Source organism: Muscardinus avellanarius, assembly GCF_963383645.1.
Source record: "Muscardinus avellanarius genome assembly, chromosome: X".
In the NCBI taxonomy this organism is placed as follows: Eukaryota; Metazoa; Chordata; class Mammalia; order Rodentia; family Gliridae; genus Muscardinus; species Muscardinus avellanarius.
The window spans coordinates 100285634-100309642 of NC_137792.1; the positions used below are offsets into that span (position 1 = coordinate 100285634).

The following is a 24009-nucleotide window of genomic DNA, read 5'->3' on the forward strand; positions in this document are numbered from 1 at the left end:
ATATCAGAGCTCTAAAAGTTTTTCATCTTGCATGACAGAAACTTTATACCATCAAGCTTTCTATTTTCATTCCCTGCAGACCCTGCCAACCACTATTTTATATTCTATATCTAAGACTGTACTATTTTAGCTACCTCATGCAGTATCTTTTCCTCTGTGACTGGCTTATTTCACTAAGTATAATGTCTTCAAGGTTTATCCATGTTTTCACAAGGTTCATCCCTGTTCTTACATATGACAGGAATGCCTTCATTTTTTTTCTTTTTGTGGTACTAGGGATTGAACCCAGAGACATTCATTTTTACCTCCAATCCACAACCTCAGCCCGATTTTTTATTCTTTATTTTGAAACAGGGTTTCACTAAGTTTGGGAGGGCTTCATTAAGTAGCTGAGGCTAGATGCAAACCCAGATACTCCTGTCTCAGCCTCCCAAGTACGGGGATTACAAGTGTGCACCAAAATGGCCAGCTAGAAATTCCTTCATTTTTTTAGTATGAATAATATCCTATTATATGTATAAAGTACATTTTATTTATTCATTTTCTGGTAAGGGATATTTAGGTTGTTTCCATATTTTGGGTATTGTGAACAGTGCTCCAGTGAACATGAAAGTACAAATATCTCTTTGAGATTCTGATCTGAGTTCTTTTGGGTAAATAAAAAGAAGTAAAATTAATGGATGATATGATAGTTTAATTTTAGTTTTTATATATGAAGAATTAAACCCAGGATCTTGTGTATGCTAGGCAAGCATTCTGTCACTGTGCTATAACACTTGTCTCTATTCTTTTAATTCCTATTTTTAGTTGCCCCTATTTTTAACTTTTTGAGGACCTACTACACCATTTTCCACAGAGGCTGTATCATTTTACATTCATACCAATAGCACAAAATTTTTTTAAAATCTTCATGCTATCACTAGTACTTGTTTCCTTTTTTTCTGGTTCCTTGTTTTTTATGAATTGCCATTCTAACAGGATTTGGAATGATATGTTATTGTGGCTTTATTTTCATTTATCTGATGATTAGTGATTTTGATCATTTTTTCTATGCCTATTGGTCATATATATATATATATATATATATATATATATATATATATGAGAGACAGACAGACAGACAGACATCTATTCAAATCCATTGTAGTCAGGTGATCTTTTTGTTATCTTTATTAAGTTGTAGTAATTATTTATTTTTATATCAAATATAGAGTTTGAAAACATTTCCTCCCATATGATAGGTTATCTTTTCACTCTGTTGATTATTTCCTTTGCTATACAGAAATATTTTAATTTTTTATAGTTCCACTTAATTTTTCTTCAGGTTTCTGTGTTACTGGTGTCACAGGCAAAAATAAAAAAAAGAATTTGCCAAGACTAATTTTATGAATTTTCTGTTATTTTCCAGAGGTACTCTATTTTCAGGACTTATGTCTAAGTCTTTAGTCCAACTTGAGTTGAACTTTGCATACATTATAAGATAAGGGTCAAATTAAAATCTTTTTCATGTAAATATCCAGTTTTTCCAAGATGAATTATTAGACTATCTTTATACCATTGTATAGTCTGGACATGTTTGCAGAAGATCATTTGTGTGGCTTTATTTCTGAGCTCTCTTTTGTTCTGTTAGGCTATATGTCTTTCCTTATGTTAGTACCATACTATTTCAAATATTACAGATTTATAAGATGTTTTGAAGTCAGGAGGTATGAGGTTACCATGAGGTAACTCTGTGTTTTTTCCTTTTTTATGGTGCTGGAGATTGAATATAGGGGTGTTATACCACTGAGCTACACTACAGCCCTTTTTATTTTTTATTTTATTTTAATTTCAAACAATGCCCACTAAGTTTCCCAGCCTGGCCTCAAACTTGTAATTCTCCCATCATACCATCACAAGTACTGACATTACAGACGTGTAGCATAGCAGGCAGCCTGTGTTTTCTATATCTTTTCCTCAAGTAGGCCAGAGTTCTTCCTGGTCTTAGATTTAATCATATTCAAAATTTAAATATATATAAGATTTATTCATGCGTTGATACTATATTTTTAAACTAAACTTGCTAGGCATATTTGTAAACTTCATGTATACAATACAAATTTAATATTTGAAGTCAACTCCCTAATCTATATGATGCATATAAAAAACATATCAATGTCAATCACTAAGGCAAATATGAGAAGGAGGGAGGGGGAAGGGAATGGGGTGGGAATTGTGTGAAGGCTAAAGTGCTGTGTGCATATAATATGCCCAAAATCTTGTACTCCATTAAAATGTATGACTACAATGCACCAAAGAAAAATAAATTCAGATATTTGCAATTATTATATCACTTCATTAAGAACTGGTGTCAGGTCGAGTTTATCCTTCACTCTTTTTGATACTGTTCCTTTTCCTACCCAAAAGATCCTTAACTGCTCTTGTCAGATGTGTCCTCTCCTTGCATTACTCCAATTACTTTCAGATTTTTCTTTCCAGAAACTATGTCCACAGTGACAAAATCTTTTTCTTATGGGAATCAAGTACCAATTTTTATAGGTTTGATGCTACTGCCTTGGATCTTTCAGTATCTATTTTGTTGGTTGGTTTCTGGTGGCTTTTCAGCATTTAATTTTTCTATATTACTAGAGATCTAATATTGGTATTTTTGCTGACCTGACCAATTTGTTTGTCATTTTGCTCAGGCAACCTAGAACTTCAACATTCTTGTTTGCTACCTTCACTACAATATATAGGATTTTGCATTACAGTCTTAGTTTTTGTGTCCAAGTTTCTTGCCTGGCCCTTAAGTGTTTACACTGAACTATGACTATTCACCATAGCAATATGAGATATATATAGAATGAAAAGGAAAGGGGAATATTTATGATGTTCTTTAAATCTCAGAAACACAAGTACCTATTAATAGCAATTGATATCTACAACTCTTTATATCTCTAAGTAGTATCTGGAATGAACTATTTCTAAAAGAGCAAAATAGTTTTCAAAGTTTGAGCTATATCCATACCAATAAATGGCAGAAAAATAGTTAAGAAAATCAGGTGAGCGATACAAAGCTATCCTTCTACCTCAATTAGGAGAACACTTAAAAGTTGTTCATGTATGAATAAACCATGTGATATCTTACTCAACTGTTCACAAGTTTACCTGGAATTAAAATATTTTACTTGTGTAAATTATACAAATTGATTTGGACAGGGAGTACCTGGAAAATGCTGTTTTTCTCCCAGTTCATTTGTTCATTTTGCATGTTTACAAATAGTAAAGATTTGTAGCTTTTTCCAGCTACTTAGAAAATAGCTACCTATATGTCACTGAATGAGATGAATTAAAATATGGAACTGCTGAAAAGTACTTCAAAGCTGATGATATTGATATTGATATTGATATCAACAAAGACAGAATTAAACATTTGAGGAAAAACATCTGCTTTGGCTTGACACATGTTCCTAATAAATTCTAGCAGCAGAAACTTCTTATTTCTTTTTTCTTTTTTTTTTTTTTTTTGGTGGTATTAGGGTTCTTGGAAGCCCTTCTAACTCCGGGCTACACTCCCAGACCTACTTTATACTTTTTATTTGGAAACAGGGTCTCTTAGGCCAGTGGTGCTAGTTTCGAACCTGTGTGGTCCTCCTGTTTCTGTCTCCCAAGCACAAGGATTACAAGCGTGCGCCACCAGGCCTGGCGAAACTTCTTATTTCTAATTTTTTAGCTTCTAGTCTATCCTTCCTATTCTTGACTGATATGAGTTTCTCAATTTATGTTCTGATGTTAGGTTATATGTAGCTTTCTAGCTATTTAAGTGTATATCCCTTCAGAAAATATATTTATATTGCCTTGTCCTTAAAAGTCAATTTTCATGTGTGTCTAATAGATCTTTTAAATTAGTTTGCCATTTGAAAATGAGTTTATAATGGTTGAAATATCAAAATAATATATCTTAATAATTTCTACTTTCTTAACTAAATCAATTTAAACTGAATATTCATTTAACTTCCTCATATGATCCCTCTCACCTTCTATATAAAAATATATCTTTTTAAAAAGAGCAGAAGTAAGCTGGGTATAGTGCACATGTCTTTAATCCTAGTACTTAGGAGGCTGCAACAAGAGAATAGAAGGTTTAAGGCCATCCTCAGTAACTTAGCAAGATGTTCAGCAACTTTGTGAGACCTTGTTTCAAACCAAAAAATAAAATAGGGCTGATAGTATAGCTCAGAAGTAGATTACCCCTGGGTTCAATCCCCAATAGCAAAAAGAAAAAAAAGAATCTGGCAGTACAAGAAGACTGAATAAATAATAGTACTAACATTAATAGGCACTGTAAGTAAATATTAAGAGTGTTAACTTGGCCCCTTTTATTTAAAAGTGGCTTACTTGCTTAGTTAAGTTATATAACTTCTTTGATCCTATCTTTCTTATGTAAAAATGAGTTATAAGCATTTTTCCAAGGAAGACATTCAAATGTCCAATAAGCACATAAAAGGATGAGCAATATCATTAACCACTAGGGAAATGCAAATCAGAATCACATTAATACACATTGGGATGATTCCAGTTTAAAAATGTAAAGCATTATATGTTGGCAGGGATGTGGTAATGTCTGAACCCTTCTGTATTATTGGTAGTAATGTAAAATGGTATAATCACTCAGGAACACAGTGTAGCCATTCCTATGAAAGTTAATCATAGAATGGTGACCAGATGAGCCAGAAATTCTACTCCTTGATATATATTTTTTTTCAAGAAAAATTAAGGCATTTGTCTGTTCAAAAACTTGTTCATGAATGTTCACATCAGCCTTATCTTTAATAACCAAAGAATACAAGTAAATGCAATAGCTATAAACTGATGAATAGGTAAATAAAAAAGAGTTTATGGAATACTTTAGGAAACAAAAATGAGTAAATTTCTTATATATGGGACAACACATTTGAAACCTGAGAATGTTATATAAAGAACAATTTGTTATGTGAAAGAAGCCAATCAAACATCAATAGGTTGTAGATTCCATTAATATTGAACACCAAGTAAAAGCAAATATATAGTGACAAAAAGTTCACTGGTGGTTGCCTAGAGCAGAGGGTAGGTGACTGAGGAGTGACTCAGGGTTAAAGACTGTGGAAAGCATTTCTTTTTTTAATTTTTTTATTTGTGCATTGTATTTATCCATCATAATGAAGCAAAAAAACTTGTGTAGACATAAATGCACACATCACCAGCCAGCCCCCATCCAGTCCTCACCTAGCCAGCCCCCATCCAGTCCTCACCCCACTCTCTCCCCATCCCTCCCTCTCATGCTTGGCTTAGTGGTTGATTATGATATGAATAAGTACATCGTGCAGAGTTTCCTTCACTCTCTCATCCCCACATTTAGGTTGCCTTATTTGCTCCTCTATAGGACCTCCTTTTTCACCTGGAGTTTCTCCTATGACCCCTTTCAGCTTAACTTTCACATATTAGGGAAAGCGTCCCATTCCTTACTTTTTGCGATTGACTAATCTTGCTTAGCATGATGGCCTCAAGATCCATCCATTTCCCTGTAAATGCTGCAATTGTGTTTTTTTTTTAATGGCTGAGTAAAATTCCATTGTGTACATATCCCAAAATTTCGTAATCCATTCCTCTTTTGAGGGACATTTTGTCTGGTTTATATTTCTTATCTGGGTATTGAAAATGTTCTGATTATCATATTGTACAACTCTCAATATCTTAAAACTATTGAAATATTGTCCAGATATCACCAACCTAGTAATCTACAGGCAAAATAACTCAAACATCTAGGTATTTTTCCAAAGGGGCTGAATACAGAGAAATACAGCAACATATGCATACCTATGTTCATAGCAGCACAATTTGTAATAGCCAAAATATGGAACCAACCCAGATCACCATCAACAGATGAATTGGATTGCAAAATTGTGGGAAATACACACAGTGGAATTCTATTCAGCTATAAAGAAGAACAAAATCATATCATTTGCAAGAAGATGGAAAGTCTTGGAGAGCATTATGTTAAGTGAGATCAGCCAAGCACAAAAGGAGAAGATACATATGTTTCTTTTAATATGCCCATACTAGAAAACACAAAGGATACCAGTGGGACTCCACATAATGGAGGGGAAATACCAGCAAAGTTTGAATGGAAGGATAGGAGAGGAGGAATGCTGAACTTGTTTAATGAGGGTCTACATCTGAATATGTGTAAAATTATGAATGTGGCATGGTTACCCTGGAAAATCATTGGTGGGAGTGGGGAAGGGAAAATGGGGGTGGGGGGAGAGGGCACTAAGTATAGTTTAAATGTAAACCAAATATGTTCAATAAAAAATTTGTAAAAAATAAAACTTAGTTAAAAGAAAAAATAAAGAAACAGATCTAGTTGAAAGCTCATCTCTGTTGTTTACTAAAAGTATGTATTCTCAGGTAATTAAACTATTTTCATACATCTGAGGTTAAGTTTTCTCATCTGCAAAATAAAATGTTTAACAATACCTACTACTATTTCAGGCTCTTATGAGGAATAAGTAAAATGACATATGTGCAAATGTCTGCTAAATACTTAGTAGATAGTAAATTCTCATATAATTTTGCCTCAATGTGTAAAATTACAATCAGACAATTTAAAATATGATACTGGACCATCAACTTTATATTAATATCTCAAAAGAAATAAATAAACTTTTGCAGTTCCCTCATGAAGCATATAGAAGACTGGTTAATAATCATGTTACCTTGGGCCGGGTGTGGTGGCGCATGCTTGTAATCCCCGCGCTTGGGAGGCAGAGACAGGAGGATCGTGCAGTTTCGAAGCCAGGCGCATGCGCTGGCTTAGGAGACCCTGTTTCCAAATAGAAAAATGTAAAAATAGGTCTGGGAGTGTAGCCTGGAGGTAGAAGGGCTTCCAGGAACCCCAGTACCACCAAAAAATAATAAAAAATAATCATGTTACCTAGGAGATCCATATAAGTCAACTTAATACATTTTAATCAAACAAATTTTTAGCAAAATTGTTAACTTGATTTTCTTTTCATTCTTAAAAGTCTCAAAACAAGTACAGCCAACTCAGAGAAACCTAAAATAAGTAACCAGTTTCAGGTTCAGTAAATACTGCAGCCAACTCTTAGGGAAACAATTTGGTCCAGATTTCCCAGATTTGTATATTACACACATATTGTACAATCTGGGTAATGAATGACTTTCAATTTGGTATAGCCCATGCTAAGCAAATTCATGTTATTTGGAATAAAAAGGTTTTGGAAATAAGTCATTAACCATAGAATGTCTACAAGGGAGAAAGAATGCTGCTTGAATCCCCTCCTATTATGCATGCCAAGAAAACTGGGTAAGCTCCGGAGGCCCTCCTTTTTCCTCTCCAAACTCTCTAAAGTCTTCAGATACTTAAGATTACATGAAGGTATTTAAAGAGTTATCTGAAACTAAGAGAGTAAGGAAAGTATACAAAAAATTTAAAGAAATAATTTGCTAACACCTTAACACATACAATAAATTACTGAATAATGACATTAGTTAATAAAATGATTACACATTATTATTTATATCAATAATAATTCTGGTTTGACATTTTAGCTCAATTGGTTGATGTTCCATGATTTGTTTCATATCAACTTTCGAAGAAACCAATTTTGCTAAGCTAAACTGACTCAAGAGTATTGCAAGTTTCTATTTTTGGTATTTGTGATACTGAAGCAAAAGATGAGCAGTTTATGATTTCTAAGGTTCTATCACTGGCAATATTTAATTATATGTAAATAAATTTAGTGTTTGGGGAGAAGTTACAGGGCAATATCACTGTTTTGAGTGAAAACCTGAGAGCATAGTACCTTTAATATATAAGGTCCTGTACACACAGAGAAAGCCATTCTTCTCTTTTCCCATCCTTATTTAGGAAGTTATATTGCACTGTAATTCTGCGTACACACCTGTCCATCCTACTACACTAAGAATTCCTTAAGGCTAAGAGCTTTATTTTATCCATATCTGTATCTATAGTACCAAGCACAATGTTTGGCACTCACTAAAAATTGAATAAATGTTGTTTACAAAACATATTTCAAGCTGGGTATGGTGGTGCATACTTGTAATCCCTGCACTTTGAAAGATAAGACAGGAGGATCACAGGTTCAAGGCCAGCTTCACCAACTTAGGGAGGCCATCTACACATTAGTGAGACCCCATTTCAAAATTAAAATTAAAATTGGCTGGGTGTGGTGGCCCACACTTGTAATCCCAGCAATAGGGAGGCCCTCTGCAACTCAGTGAGACCCGGTTTCAAAATAAAGAAATAAAAAAATAGAGCAAGGGGTGTAGCTCGGGGGTTGAATGCCCTGGGTTTCATCCCCATACATGCAAACAATTTTTTTTTGTATTTTGAAAATAGAGCTTTAATAAACTATTTTTTCAAATTGCCAAATCACATTTATAAAATTGCAAAATAGGCTCTCAATTTGATGAGAAAAACATTAGCAATTATTTAAAATACGACATTAAATTTATCAAATTAGTAAACTGTGGGAGACATTACGAATTCTATTTGAAAACAAGGTTCCTTTTGCCAGTCTAAACATTATTTTCTTAACAATTTTTTAAATTAAAATTAAAATTGCCTGCGGTACAGCTCAGATTTAGAATGTCCTGTGTTTAATCCCCAGTAAAACACAAAGAAAAATAGACTCAAATAGATTTCGCTGAACAGATAGTTTCCTAATTTGGAGTTCTATTAGATTTTTTTTGTAATTTGCCTTCTAATTTTGAGCATTAGATTAAATGCTATGTTCATCCTTATTCTCTTATAGAGTCTTTTTCAGTGGTTTCATAGGGAGATATAATTTTAATAGAAATTTATATGCTAAGGAAATTGATTTCTGATGAAGATTAGCATTCCTATACACAGAGAGCTTAAGCCAATAGCATATAATGTAGTCATTAAATATGAATTTAAATAGCCTGTAAAAATAAAATGAATTCTGAAGGAGTATAGAAAAGAAAGAAAATGAATCTTTCATACTAGATCAGAGTTATCTAGGGATGATTTATTGGCTTTTTGAAAAACTTGAGTTAATTCAATTAGCTTGTACTGTTTTACTGGTCTTAGTTTTTATAATTTGCTACAGGCCTCTGGGTCTTACTTTTGACTTTTGACACAGAAAAAGAAAGTAAACAATGTTTACCTTTATTTCCTCTGTAATACTGTCTGGTTTATTTTTAAGTCTTAAGTTTTCAAGGAGAAAATTATCATCATCTGTGAGAATAGGGCACATTTTAAAATTTATCCTTAAATTTAGATGGCTGATCTCAACTCTCTACATTCAAATTTGTTCTTAGCCTTTTGAACAATTATAGAAATTTGCTAAAAATTTGTGAAGTATGAAAGTTGGCCCTATTTAAATAGTCAGATATAAAGATGAATATATCTAATATCAATACATTTCAAGTAGGGTACATGTCATTATGAAGTTTTATTATTTTTATTAAAGTGAAATATAAAATTAATATATTGTAACATAGTGTTTTTCTTAGAAAATATTAAAATATATTCATCTTTAACTGCTGAAAACAGATTTAGCATTAGTATTTTAAGAGTTTATTTCCCACATTTAAAGCTAAACTTGCTTTTGGAGAGAGATAATAAACATAAGACAGAAAAAAAATTAGAATTCTGTATATGTGGTGTGCATTGTTTTTTCTTTATATTTTATATAATACCAACACAGCTTTACGTGCATAGGGTTGATGTGTGAGAGTAATAGTTTTAAGATTATTTTGTTAAGATTGTGCTCATCATCTCAAAATATATCATCATTTGGTCAAGATTAATCTTCTTTCAGCATTACAATGTGAACACAATATGGCAATAACCAAACTGTCATCACTATGTCAGCAAAAATGTATGTAAAATTTTAGACCCTTCCAGATGACTAATGGATTACACTACATGAGAAAGATGAAATGTTTACTTTCCTCTAGAGATACAACAAAATATCTGCACTGATGTTGACTCGATGTACAAAAAATGTTTCTACTGACATTTTTCATTTACTGGATTTTATGTAGAAATCGCCAGAACTGAGAACTGTGTAAGCCTCAAACAAACACATAAACAATTGCTTCAGACCATGGTTCCTAAAACTACTTTGAAGCTAGTACTCAATTGTTTCTGACAATATTTCCCATTTTGCATTAATTGTCTGCGTAAGATTTTTGTTCATGGGAAAAATAATTGAGAATTCTCTAGAGAATGTAATTAATGTTTGCTCTGATTTTCTCTTATTGCCTAAAATTCACTTCTTAGTGGTCACTGACAACAACTTTATTTTACTCATGCCTTTTTGGGCCAGGCGATTGAGAAGAATTCAGCTCAGGCGTTTGTCTTTAATCTAGATAGGATAAGTAAAGTTGAAACTGGAGAATCCATTTCCAAGATGGCTTCTCCACTCATGTCTGGTGCCTTTGTGCTCATTGTCTTTTTCTCTCCCCATGATATCTCATTCACTAGGGCCTCTCTTTAGGCCTTAAACTTTAAACAGTTTGGTGATTTCAGAGCAGATCAAGAAACGGAGATAGAAGCTATAAATCTCTTTCAACAAGGTTTCAAAACCTCTAAACATCAGTTATGCCCTATTTTATTGATCAAGCATATTCCTAAAGACAACCTAAATTAAATTGATGAGGACATGGTGACACATGCCTATAATTCCAGTGCTTAGGGGACTGAGATAGGAAGATGACAGATTCAAGTACAACTTGGGAAACATAGTGAGACCTGGTCTCAAAATTTAAAAATAATTAAAAGTGTGTGTCGCTCAATGTTAGAGCACCCCTGTGTTCAATATCCAGTGCCACTTCCTTTTATTAAAAGGAACAATACACCAAGAAGATATAATGATAGTAAATATTTATGCCCCAAATGTGGGTGCAACCACATTTGTAAAACAAACTCTTCTGGACATAAGATCCCAAGTAGACCCAAATACAATAATTCTGGGGGACTTTAATATGCCTCTCACACCACTGGATCGATTTTCAAGACAAAAGATGAGTAAAGACACTTTAGAACTAAAGGAAACCATAAACCAAATGGACCTAATAGACATTTTCAGATTATTTCAACCAGGAACTACAGAATACACTTTCTTCTCAGCAGCCCATGGAACCTTCTCCAAAATAGATCACATCCTAGGACGCAAAGAAAATACCAGCAAATTCAAAAAATGTAATATAATTCCTTGCATCTTTTCAGACCACAACGGAATAAAAGTAGAAATCAACAACAGGAAACTCGAAAGAAAGTACTCAAATTCATGAAGAATGAATGATACACCATTGAATGACGAATGGGTAAGAGCAGAAATTAGGGAAGAAATAAAGAAATTTATGGAAACAAACGAAAACAGAGACACAACCTACCAAAATCTATGGGACACCATGAAGGCAGTACTAAGAGGAAAGTTTATTGCATTGAGTGCTAACATAAAAAGGACGGAGAATCACCAAGTAAAGAACCTAATGACACAACTCAAGGATCTAGAAATTCTGCAACAGTCTATTCCCAAAGCCAGCAGAAGACAAGAAATCATCAAAATTAGAGCAGAAATAAATGAAATAGAGAACAAAAAAACAATTCAAAGAATCAATAAAACAAAAAGTTGGTTCTTTGAAAAGATTAATAGAATTGATAAACCCCTGGCCAACCTAACCAAAAGAAAAAGAGAATCAACTCAAATTATCAAAATTAGAAATGAAAAAGGAGATATCACCACAGATAGTGAAGAAATTCAAAAGATTATCAGAAACTACTTTAAAAATTTATACTCCAATAGACTTGAAAACCTGGAAGAAATCGATAGATTTCTAAGCACAGTTAACATTCCTACACTCAGCCAAGAGGACATAGCTAGCCTAAACCAACCAATAAGAACCAAAGAAATAGAAATGGCAATAAAAATTCTGCCACCAAAGAAAAGCCCAGGCCCAGATGGGTTCCCAGCTGAATTCTACAAAACCTTCAGTGAACAACTAATACCAATACTTCATAACATGTTCCGGGAAATTGAAAGAGATGGAACTCTCCCAAATTCCTTCTATGAGGCCAGTATCACATTAATCCCCAAACCAAATAAAGACACCTCAAGAAAGGAAAACTACAGACCAATATCCTTAATGAACATAGATGCAAAAATTCTAAACAAAATACTAGCTATACGCATTCAAAACTATATCAAGAGAATAATACATCATGACCAAGTCGGTTTCATCCCAGAAAAACAAGGCTGGTTCAACATACGCAAATCAATACATGTTATCTACCACATAAATAGAACCAAGAACAAAAACCACATCATCATAGCAATAGATGCTGAAAAAGCATTCGACAAAATCCAACACCCATTTATGTTAAAAACACTTCAAAAAATTGGGATAGAAGGAAAGTACTTCAACATCATTAAGGCAATATACTGCAAACCCAAAGCCAACATTATATTGAATGGGGAAAAACTGCAAGAATTTCCGCTACAGTCAGGAACAAGACAAGGATGCCCACTATCACCACTCCTTTTCAATATAGTCCTTGAAACTCTTGCTGCAGCAATCAGACAAGAGAAGGAAATCAAAGGAATTCACATAGGAAGAGAGGAATTAAAATTATCCTTATTTGCAGATGACATGATCCTTTATCTGGAAGACCCAAGGAACTCAACCAAAAGACTTCTGGAGCTGATTAACAAATTCAGCAAAGTTGCAGGTTACAAAATCAACCTAAAGAAATCAGTGGCTTTTCTTTATGCCAACAACGAATCCACAATGAAAGAAACAAAGAAAACAATTCCATTCACTATAACCTCAAAACCAAAAAATACCTAGGAATAAACCTAACCCAAGATGTAAAAGACCTCTACAACAAAAACTATAAAGCATTAAAGAAAGAAATTGAAGAAGACCTCGGAAGATGGAAAGATCTCCCATGCTCATGGATAGGCAGAATAAATATCGTCAAGATGGCCATTCTGCCAAAACTGATCTATAGGTTTAATGCAATTCCCATTAAAATACCAGTGACATTCTTCAGAGACCTAGAAAAATCAATCATGAACTTCATATGGAGAAAGAAAAGACCTAGAATAGCCAAAGCAATTCTCAGTAATAAGAAACATGCAGGAGGCATTACAATCCCAGACTTCAAACTATACTATAGAGCAATAGTAGTAAAAACAACATGGTACTGGCACAAAAACAGATATACTGACCAGTGGATTAGAATAGAAGATACAGAAACAAACCCACACATCTTTAGTCAATTAATCTTTGACAAAGGGGCCAAACACATACGCTGGAGAAAAGACAGCCTTTTCAACAAGTGGTGCTGGGAGAACTGGCTAACCATTTGTAAAAAGATGAATCTAAACCCCTATATTTTACCAAACACAGAAATCAACTCAAGATGGATCAAAGACTTAGAAATTAGACCTGAGACTGTGAAGTTAATAGAGGAGAGCATAGGTTCAACACTACAACATATTGGCACAGGCAGTAACTTTCTCAACAAAACCTCCAAAGCTTAGGAAATTAAAGCAAGAATAAACAAGTGGGATAACATCAAACTAAAAAGTTTCTTCTCATCAGAGGAAACTATCAATAACCTAAAGAGGAAGCCTACAGAATGGGAAAGGATCTTTACCAGCCACCATTCTGATAGGGGGCTAATATCCAGAATATACAAAGAGCTCAAAAGACTCTACACTAGCAAAACAAACAACCCAATCAAGAAATGGGCTAATGAACTAAATAGTTCACAAAAGAAGAGATACAAAGGGCCAATGGATACATGAAAAGATGTTCTTCATCACTGGCCATCAGGAAGATATAAATCAAAACTACACTGAGATTCCATCTAACCCCAGTCAGAGTGCCAAGCATAAAGAAATCAAACAACAACAAATGCTGGCGAGGATGTGGGGAAAGAGGAACTCTTTTACACTGTTGGTGGGAATGCAAACTAGTTCAACCACTATGGAGATCTGTATGGAGATTTCTAAGAAAGGTGGGAATAGATCCACCATATGACCCAGCTATACCACTCCTAGGTATCTTTCCAAAGGGGTTGAATTCAGAGAAATACAGCAACATATGCATACCTATGTTCATAGCAGCACAATTTGTAATAGCCAAAATATGGAACCAACCCAGATCACCATCAACAGATGAATGGATAGCAAAACTGTGGGAAATACACACAATGGAATTCTATTCAGCCATAAAGAAGAACAAAATTATATCATTTGAAAGAAGATGGAAAGCCCTGGAGAACATTATGTTAAGTGAGATCAGCCAAGCACAGAAGGAGAAGATACATATGTTTCCTCTAATATGCCCAAACTAGAAAACACAAAGGATACCAGTGGGACTCCAGATATTATGGGGGAAATACTAGCTAAGTTTGAATGGAAAGATAGGAGAGGAGGAAGGCTGATCTTGATTAATGAGGGTCTACACCTGAACATGTGTAAAATTATGAATAAGACATGGTTAACTTGGACAACCATTGGTGGGAGGGGGAAGAGAAAACGGGGGCGGGGGGGGAGAGGGCACCAAATATAGTTTAAATGTATACTATTTATGTTCAATAAAAAAATTTTAAAAAAAGAATTGTAACAAAAAAAAATATCCAGTGCCACACACCAAATCCATCCATCCATCCATTCATCAATCAATAAAGTGGGAAGGGATGAAAAACCATATTAAGATTCTAGAAATAACAATATAGAGGCAATTTTCTTCTACCACAATGTTGTCTCAAATTTTAATGGGATTTGTCAAACCTAAATTTGGTCAATGTGCTCAGCTTAGCTATTTGGGTTGGAGTGCTATATTTCTTTGGTGGTTCTAATTTTACTCATAGTTGGAAAATATGTAAACCTGAGTATGTGTGACAAACTTTAGAAGCTGACATAAAATAACTTCTAGAAGTTATCCCTTAACTTACATACTTCTGAAAGTTCCCCAAACATAGGTAGGGATGTTCAATAGTCCCAGTCTTTATTTCTTTTTATTTTTTAATACCTAGAGTTTTATAAACTCTCATCATTGTGACTGCCGATCTCCTAAGGCTGAGGAGTTCTTTGACATTTATAGTGATCCTAATGGCACCTTTACTATTGAACTATAAAAACAATTTGCAAAATGATTTCCCATTGTGAATAAATGGTGTTAAATAAATCTGTGGAAAAGTTAAAATCACTTGAAATGAATTAGTCATATGCTTCTTGGAAATCTCAAAGAACCTCTTTGATTGATTTTTATTTTATTTCTCTGAATTGTATGTTTTTTATATCGGAGAAATAGACAATCTTGAATAAAAAATGGGCAGTTTTAATTGTATTGCAAACTAAAAATTGAAAGTCTATCCTTACATATAATGTCTTTTATTTATTTATTTTTTGGCAGGTCTGGGGATGGAAGCCAGGGGCATTCGACATCTGACCTACACCCCCTACCCTATTTTTTTATTCTTTATTTTGAAACAGGGTCTCACTAAGTTACTGCGCGCCTCACTAAGTAGCTGAGGGTGTCCGGGAACCGTCCTCTGGTCTCAGCCTCCCAAATGCTGGGATTACAAGTGTGTGCCACCACATCTGGCTTCTTACATATAATGTAAACTGGAAGCAAATTATTCCAACAGTTTTATAGGGTGGCAGTGTTGGTGTGGTATTTTGGCATATATACCTATGTTGGAGTAGTTGCTCATATAAACCAATATATATAGTACATATCTTACAGCTATCCTGAATAGCATGTACAGGTGCTGCACCAAGAAAATGTGAATGAAATGTGTCCCTTTCAAGGGACCCTCTCCTTGCTTCATACCAATACTTCTCAAATGTCTATGAATTGTGCATAAATGATGGGAGAGAATCAAAAGTTATTTTCCCAGAAGGCAAAACATAAAATTTACTCATTTTATTTTAAATATTCATGTACATTTTGGTTTCTTTTCTTAATGTATGAGTTTTCATATAAAAACAATTTTTCTACTAGAATGTTCATATTAACTAATGATACAAGATCATTAAATTGATTTATGTAACCCCTGGTAAACCACAGAGTACCAATGGGATATTTTTATGTCAGTTCAAGATATAGGGATATGATAAAAAATATTGGGAATAGTATTGGCTCTAACAAAATATAAGCTTCCAAACCAGTTATAATGTTTCAGTATTATTTACAAACTAATCACCATTTTCACAGTACATATTTGACATGTTTATTATTTTATGTTCTTTCTGTTTTAGGATACCTAAGTTTTGTGCTCAGACTGGCAAGATTTATTTATTGAGTTATTAATTTATTTTTTATTTTGAAGTTCTGGGGATTGAACTCAGGGTCATTCTACCTCGAAGTTACAACCTCAGGCTTATTTTTTAGTCTTTATGTGGAAACAAGGTCTCATTAAGTTTCAGAGGGCCCAAGTAACTGAGGCTGGCCACAAACCTGTGATCCTCCTGTCTCAGCCTCCCAAGTACTGGGATTACAATGTGCATCATCGTGCCCAGCTTTTAGGCTGTATTTAAAAACTATAATGTATTATATTATATTTTAGGATGGTGAAAAAGTTCCTAAGAATGCAATTTTCTCTCTCCTGCTTCCAACATAGATATAAATATCTAACAACCAAAGCTGATTTGGAAAGATCAAAAGCTGATTCAAAAAATTTCAAAACAAATTAAAAATAGGGATTAATTCATCCCACCTGGCAATATAATTAGTGGATACCACTATGGACACAAATTCCAGAAAGCATATACCCAATGTAAGCCTAATGCATTTGTAACACATACACTCAGTTCCCTTGTAGTTCCTTTGTTTAGAATTAAAGAAATTCAGAAGTAGTAGGGTAAAATCTAAGAGAGATGAAAGCCCACAAATGTTAAAGTACATGGTTCAGACTAAAGACCGCAGTTTGAAAGAGATCATTGCACGCCTCTGAATTTCAATCTTACAGTATTTGAAACCACAAGGATTAGTGGCAAAGGACTAAAAATTTAAGGAACTCAACACCTTGTGTCCTTATTTGAGACTATAAAAATCAGTTGCACTCATAAGTCAACATGTTACTTTTCCTGACAACTTATGGTTCATAAATATTCAGGATCTCAATCTAAAAACAAGTTTAAGTAGCACTGTATTATGTTGTTGGAAATAATACCAAATCATTTTAAAGGCTGCACTGAAGAGCTGTCTTTTATTCTAAGAAGTTCTTTGTCTCCAGGAGTTAATTCTCTCCAAATAAAGCTTTTTGGCTGACATGTATGAAAAATCTTCCCTACCAATCACCAATGGGAAGACAGTGTGAATCAATCAATCACAGAGTTAAAAAGCTCTGTCATACAGCACACTTAATATCCAATATAACAAATTAGTATTACCATTCCTTGATGCAATACAATCTCATTTCCTTAAACTGCTAACTCTAGGGTTATAAATGAGCAGAACACAAATTGATTTGCATGTAATAACAGTAGCAATAAACCTTTCCTGGTTCATGCAATTTTCTCCATCTGCTAACAGAGAGCAAGTTTAGGATCTATTATTCCCAGAAGGGGACTTACCCAGCTGGACATCGATAACACTTGGCTGATTCTCCATGGGGAACAATGGCTTGGGAGGCTTGTCTGTGAGTAAAGCTGGAAGAAAAAATGAAAGCAATGGAAAAATTGAGATAAATTACAGGATAAGAAAATATTCTATCACATATGATATTTAATGTCTATAGACTTGATGGTATATAAACATTTATTAGACAGTGTTCCTATTTGGGTCCTTACTATATCCATAAAATATTCATTTTCAAGCACATTTAGAGCAACATTGATTCACTGCAAATAGGCCATTTCAACAACTACATTTTCAACAACATCAAACAAATGGGGTATTTTTTGTGTTTTTATAAGATTGTGTACGTAAAGAAATAAAGATTTAAAAAACATAATTAGAACATAATTGAATCCTTATATCTACTTTTTTGCACTAAGTATTCTCAATGAAATACAACCCTAGTGGACACTTTTGATGGCATGAATGTTTTTACTCTAAATTACCTCCACCCTCCCATCCCCAACCTCCAGAAGGATATAATAAAGCACTGGTATACTCACTGATCAAAATAATTGATCAAATAAACTAATTAAGGATGTTTGTGTACCAGGTCCTGAACTAGGTACTAACATAAAGGAAGTAAATATTTTTAATTGCCTTCAATTTTTTTTGTGGTGATGAGAATTTAACCCAGGGGCTTTCTACCTCCAAGATACATACCCAGCCCAATATTTATTCTTTATTTTGAAACAAGGTTCTCCCTAAGTTATGAAGGCTACCTAAATATCCAAGGCTATCTGAGAACTCAGATCCTTCTGTCTCAGCCTCCCAAGTATTGGGATTACAAACATGTACCACCACACCAGTCTTCATCCTCAATTTTTAATATATAATCATGAAGACAGAATCTGCACATAAAAATGAAGAGAGAATGAACACAAAATATATAACCTAATGAAAAACTGTAGCAGTTAAGCCATAAGACTATAAATATATATGTGGTAAAGGGATGGAGAAAGAAGAGGTCAATATAGGCTGGCAGAATTTAGGAAGTTCTAGCCCGGCATGGTGGAGCACATTTGTAATCCCAGCATCCGGGAGGCTGAGACTGGAGGATAGCGGTTCGCAGCCAGACTCAGCTACTTAGTGAGGCCTTCTGCAACTTAGTGAGAGCCTGTTTCAAAATAAAGAATAAAAAAATAGGGCAGGGGGTATAGCTTGGAGGTCAAATGTCCCTGGGTTCCATCCCCAAACCCACAAAAAACAAAAAAAAAATTTAGTAAGTTCTTATGAAGAAAATGAATTTACTTGTGAATCTTAAGGGGTGGAGAAAAACTGAAAAGACAGGGAGTAAGGGGGAAGAAATTCAGGAAAGTATACCAACACAAATCAAAGGACAGAGGTAAAATTTAGGAAGAATATTGTTCTAAGAAGACAATGGTCTACTGGGAAGGGTTTGGATATTGTGGGGGCAGAAAGTCAGTTGCTCATGACCTAAGTGAGCATCATGAACTAGAAGTAAAGCTAGTTAGATAGGAGATAGGATACGATTCAATTCTGGAAGATCTTAAGTATGAAGAGGAATTTGGACATGATGTGGTAGGTTAGAGTCTTACTGTAGGTTATTGGGACAAAATAATCACTATTTAATGATGATTGGCCTGATAAATGCCACTGAATGGAGAACAAACATATCTAAGAGGATACAGCATAGTATTAATATAATATAAATATAGATGTATATGTATATATAAATGTGTATATATAAATATGAGGTTTTTCTGGATAGATACATGTGCAGTTGGTAACTAATTTCTTCTGAGGAAGGAAACTGGGTGGCCAAGGTATGGTAGAGGGAAAAGAAAAGGCAATATTAACAGGCAGAAGTAAGACTAAATTCTGTACTATGTACATTTTGAACAATATATACATACTATATGTTTAAATTATGATTAAAATAAACATTAAATGAAATCCAGATATTTTATATTTTTTTACAAAAATGTCATTTTGGTTCTCTGTAGAATCATTGTCAGTTGCCTTACACATCATATTACAGATACTTAGCTTGCTGGAAATTATTCTTAGTTTTTTTTTTTATTTTTATTTTTTGGTGGTACTGGGGTTTCTGGAAAACCTTATACCTCCTGGCTACACTCCCAGACCTATTTTATACTTTTTTACTTTTGGAAACAGGGTCTCTTAAGCCAGCGCGGCTGGCTTCGAATCTGCACGATTCCCCTGTCTCCGCCTCCCAAGTACGGGGATTACAAGCCTGCGCCACCACACCTGGCTTAATTCTTAGTCTTACTTTCAAATATTTCATGTTAACAAGTTAGTGAACTGGGATGTAAGAGGTGGAAAGCAACTCTTGGTAATGTATTTTAGGTACAAAATTCTAGGCTCATTTTTGACCCTACTTTTACTTCACACCCTGGAATATTAATATATTTAACCCAATTTTATTATTGTTAAATGTCAATTATGGAAGTTACAATTATTAAAAATAAAGTTAATTTTAAGTACCTTATATTTGTAGGTGGTTTATAACTTTCAAAGTGGTTTTGTATACAATAGCTTATATGACATATGTAGTAACCATGAAATATAAATAAGGCAGTTATAGTTTAGGCCAATTTAGAGGTAAACTAAATGAAACTTATATTGTTTCATTTGCTATCCCCTTTTGATCAAAACCCCCATCTGCAAGATGGATAATAAGTCATCTACGTTGTGGACAGGAGACAGGTAAAAGGGCTGAGTATTGAACCAGTGGTTTTAGCCTTTTAGACTCCACCCTGATTAAGCTAAGATTCCTAAGCCAATGCAAGCAGCTTCATGGTAAGGAGCCAGCTGAAACATGATTACTGTAGGACACTTCACACACATACATTTTTTAATACTCAATCCATGAATGGAATGAACTTACACTTACCCCAACACATCCTAAGTGGATGTAAGGGTATGGAGCCTCATTAAATTCCAATATCATGTTTAGGCCTGGGCATTTCCAAGAAGTTCAGAACATTTGTGATGATAAACCAGCAACTGCAGCAGTTTATATGGATCCTGACCACCAGTCCAGAGACATATCAGCACCCCACAAAATTATAGCATTTGCAGATTAGCTAGAGCACAGGCTGCCATGGGCAGGCAAGTTCATTTCTTTCCTCTTATTATTTTAAAATCTCATCTCAAACTCATGCTTACTATTTGGGGAAAGGAGGGAAGAACTTTCATTACCAAGTGCCCTGAACAATAGAGCAGATATTTAAGATTTTATTAGAAAACTTACTTTGGGTTTTAAAAGGGATTAATTAAGGTCTGAGATAGTTTTTGAATTTGCTGCATAAGTTTCATGTCTTGATTAAAAAAATTGGAATGAAGGATGCCATTTGGTACTAATGTTTCAACATACAATCCCTTCACTGTATTTCTCTCTGTTGTTGATTATGTTTACCCTTAAATATAACTAGCCCTACTGAGTATACTATGACACTAGTCTTATTGTGCTAGTGAAACTACTACAGCTATTGCCTGCTTATTTCTAAAGCTAGGCTATATATATATATATTCAGGCAAATATATTTGCGGTACTAGAAATAAAACCCAGGGGCACTCTACCTCTGAGCTACACCTCTAGCCCTATTTTTATTATTGATTTTGAAACAGGGTCTCACTAAGTTGCTGAGGGTCCCACTAAGTAGTTGAGGCTGGCCACGATAGATTTTATATTTTAATACTAACTTTAAGAATGCCCAACTTTTTCTTTTCTATTGCAGGCAATAGATTTTCTCTACACATATAACCAGATCCATTAATTTAACTGAAATGATCAGTTTACATGAACTTACTGTAAGAAATCAATGAAATTATTTGTTGGACTGAATAAATAGGTTAAGTATATAACAACAGTATTGTGTATACAGTTATTTATAATTTTACTTTTTTAATTTACTTGTCCATTTAATCAGATTTACCAGAAAGACCAACCGGTAGAGGAAAAGGCCAGCAACTCATTAATTCTAATGAAGGAAGCCATTTTGAAATTTGTATGTTAAGATTGATGAAAAAGATCCTTTCAAAATCCATTCAATAAACACTAGTGCTTGAAATTTCATTCCAAAATCACTATTTTCATTACAATACTTAACCATTCAGACCTTCCAATGTCACCTTTTACTAGAGGATAAAATATTAACATAGACTTCGGAACATAAAGGCAACCATGGTAAAATCTTAAAAACTTTCTGCTTTTTTTTACCCATCTGTCTTTTATCAATGTTATCTCCAAGTTATTTTCCATTGTCCTCATTAACATTCTGCATTAATTTCCTGCTCCATTTTTTGTTTTAAACTCTTTTCCTAAGTCTTGATACAAATAGTAATAGCTAACACAACTACTGTTTATTACCTATGATTGCTTAGTCCCCTTTCTAAGGCATGCCATTTTACATTTTACAAATAATTTGCCCAGAGTAAAGCAGATTTTGAATCACACTATAAAAATTAAGTTTCCTTTGAAATAACCAAGTTTACAGTGTTCGAAGGACTCCCTGCTTCCTTTTAACACTGTGAGACATAGTTATTCCCTAGGAAGTCTTCCCTATAACATTCCAAGCTAATGTCTTTCCTCTCTGCAATTCTAAAGCATTAGTTTTTCTTTAATCCACTTGTTTGGCTAATAACATACACTGCTTTGAGTGGAAATTAAATTAAATTAAATGGGTATGTGTAGTCTTCTCATCTAGATTTTTAACCTTTTGGAGAGCAATTATTATGGCTCAAATAACCTAAAATAAAATAGTATCTGACATCGTGGAACAAAGAAACGTAATCTCTAAATTAGTTCTAGTATGATCTTCTTTCTCTAAAAGCAAGTGCTTCTTGTACCATTCTTAGTTTTCAAGGGACAGAAACCATCTAATAAGAAGGACTTATTAGAAAGATATCTCAAGGATGGCCAGGAAGTCTGGAGAACTAGATTTAGAAACATAAAATAAATGAGGCCAGATCTAGATGTACAGGCAAGAGACTACACAATGATTTCATCTTGACACCATAATTGGGTTGAAATTTTTGTGGGGTTTTAATTTCATTTTCTTTTTTAAAGTTTTATTTGCAAATCATAAATATTTATACAATGCAAACATCTCTTCAGGGCAAATTTAAAAATATTTCCTCTATGAAATTTTAAAATTTACTTAAACATTTTATATGAATTAACTCATATTAATCATATAAATTTATAGGTTTCATTGTGAAATTCCCATACATGCATATACCATGCTTTGATCATATCCACCCTCCCTATATTACCTTCTGTTTCTATTCCTTCACCTCTACCCAGCCCCCTTTCCCTTTCCTAATAGAGTCCTTTTTCTGCTTTCAGGTCTTTCTTTTTTAGTTTCCATATATGAGAGAAAGCTTGTGATACTTGTCTTTCTGTGTCTGGCTTATTCATTTAACATGATAATCACCAGTTGTTTCATTTTCTTACAAATTCCATGATTTTGTTTTTCCTTATGGGTGAATTTGAAAATGTATTTTATTGTGTTGCATCTTTTTGTTTTGTTTTGTTTTGTACCTGTGCTAATTTATCAAGATTTAAAACCATAGAAAAAACAGGACAAATAGGCAACATTTGAGTTCTAGCCCTAGTCAAGTATATATCTGTACCAAAAGGAAACAAAGAATCAAGGAAACAAAGAATCACCTAAAAGCATATTTTATCAACATTAGCATCATTGGCTTTCACTGCCAGATAATTCTTTGTCATAGGTGACTGTTCTGTGCATTGTTGGATGTGTAGCAGCATACTTGGATGCTACCCAACTAAATGCCAGTAATATCTTTCCCCAGTTGTGGCAACCAAATATTGAAAAATTACCCCCAAGGAACAAAACCATCCCTGATTGAGAACACTCACCCTAAGGAAAATGTTGAAATGAACATTAATTAACCAAATATAACTAGCGATACCACCACTCTGCCCAACTTCAAGTACAGATTATACTAAAGTTTAAGGGAATGACATTCCTTGGGACATATATTATTAACAGTATTAGAATTGTGCCAAGAAATGGCCTTAACCACATAGATGCCTTATTATAGATTATGTGTTTTATTAAAACAATGACTTTTAAATGTTAAATACTTTCACAATTCCGAAATAGTCACTGACTTTGTTAATTAGTCACAGCTGTTTACTGGGCTCTTGCCTCTTCCAAGTCAACTAAACTCAAGAAGTAACTAAAAAACGGAAACATAGTAATCCTGTGGTTTGCCTCTAAAGTGTTCCAGTACACAAATATTAGAGATTAGAGTGCCTTGGTAACGAGTATTAAAGCTGTTCTGAGGGCACTGAGGGTATTGGGAAGACAAACATTAGAATAG

General features: G+C 33.9%; 1 protein-coding gene across 1 annotated transcript in view; it reads right to left on the reverse strand.

Moving 5' to 3' along the window:
- The window catches only part of IL1RAPL2 (interleukin 1 receptor accessory protein like 2), a gene marked incomplete at both ends in the record, with an annotated part of 1085952 nt that overhangs the window by 260147 nt on the left and 801796 nt on the right, over positions 1-24009 (reverse strand). Inside the window, one exon of the mRNA XM_080718785.1 lies at positions 17628-17702. Within this exon, the coding sequence (XP_080574911.1) occupies positions 17628-17702 (75 nt within the window). The remainder of the gene's footprint in view (positions 1-17627; positions 17703-24009) is intronic.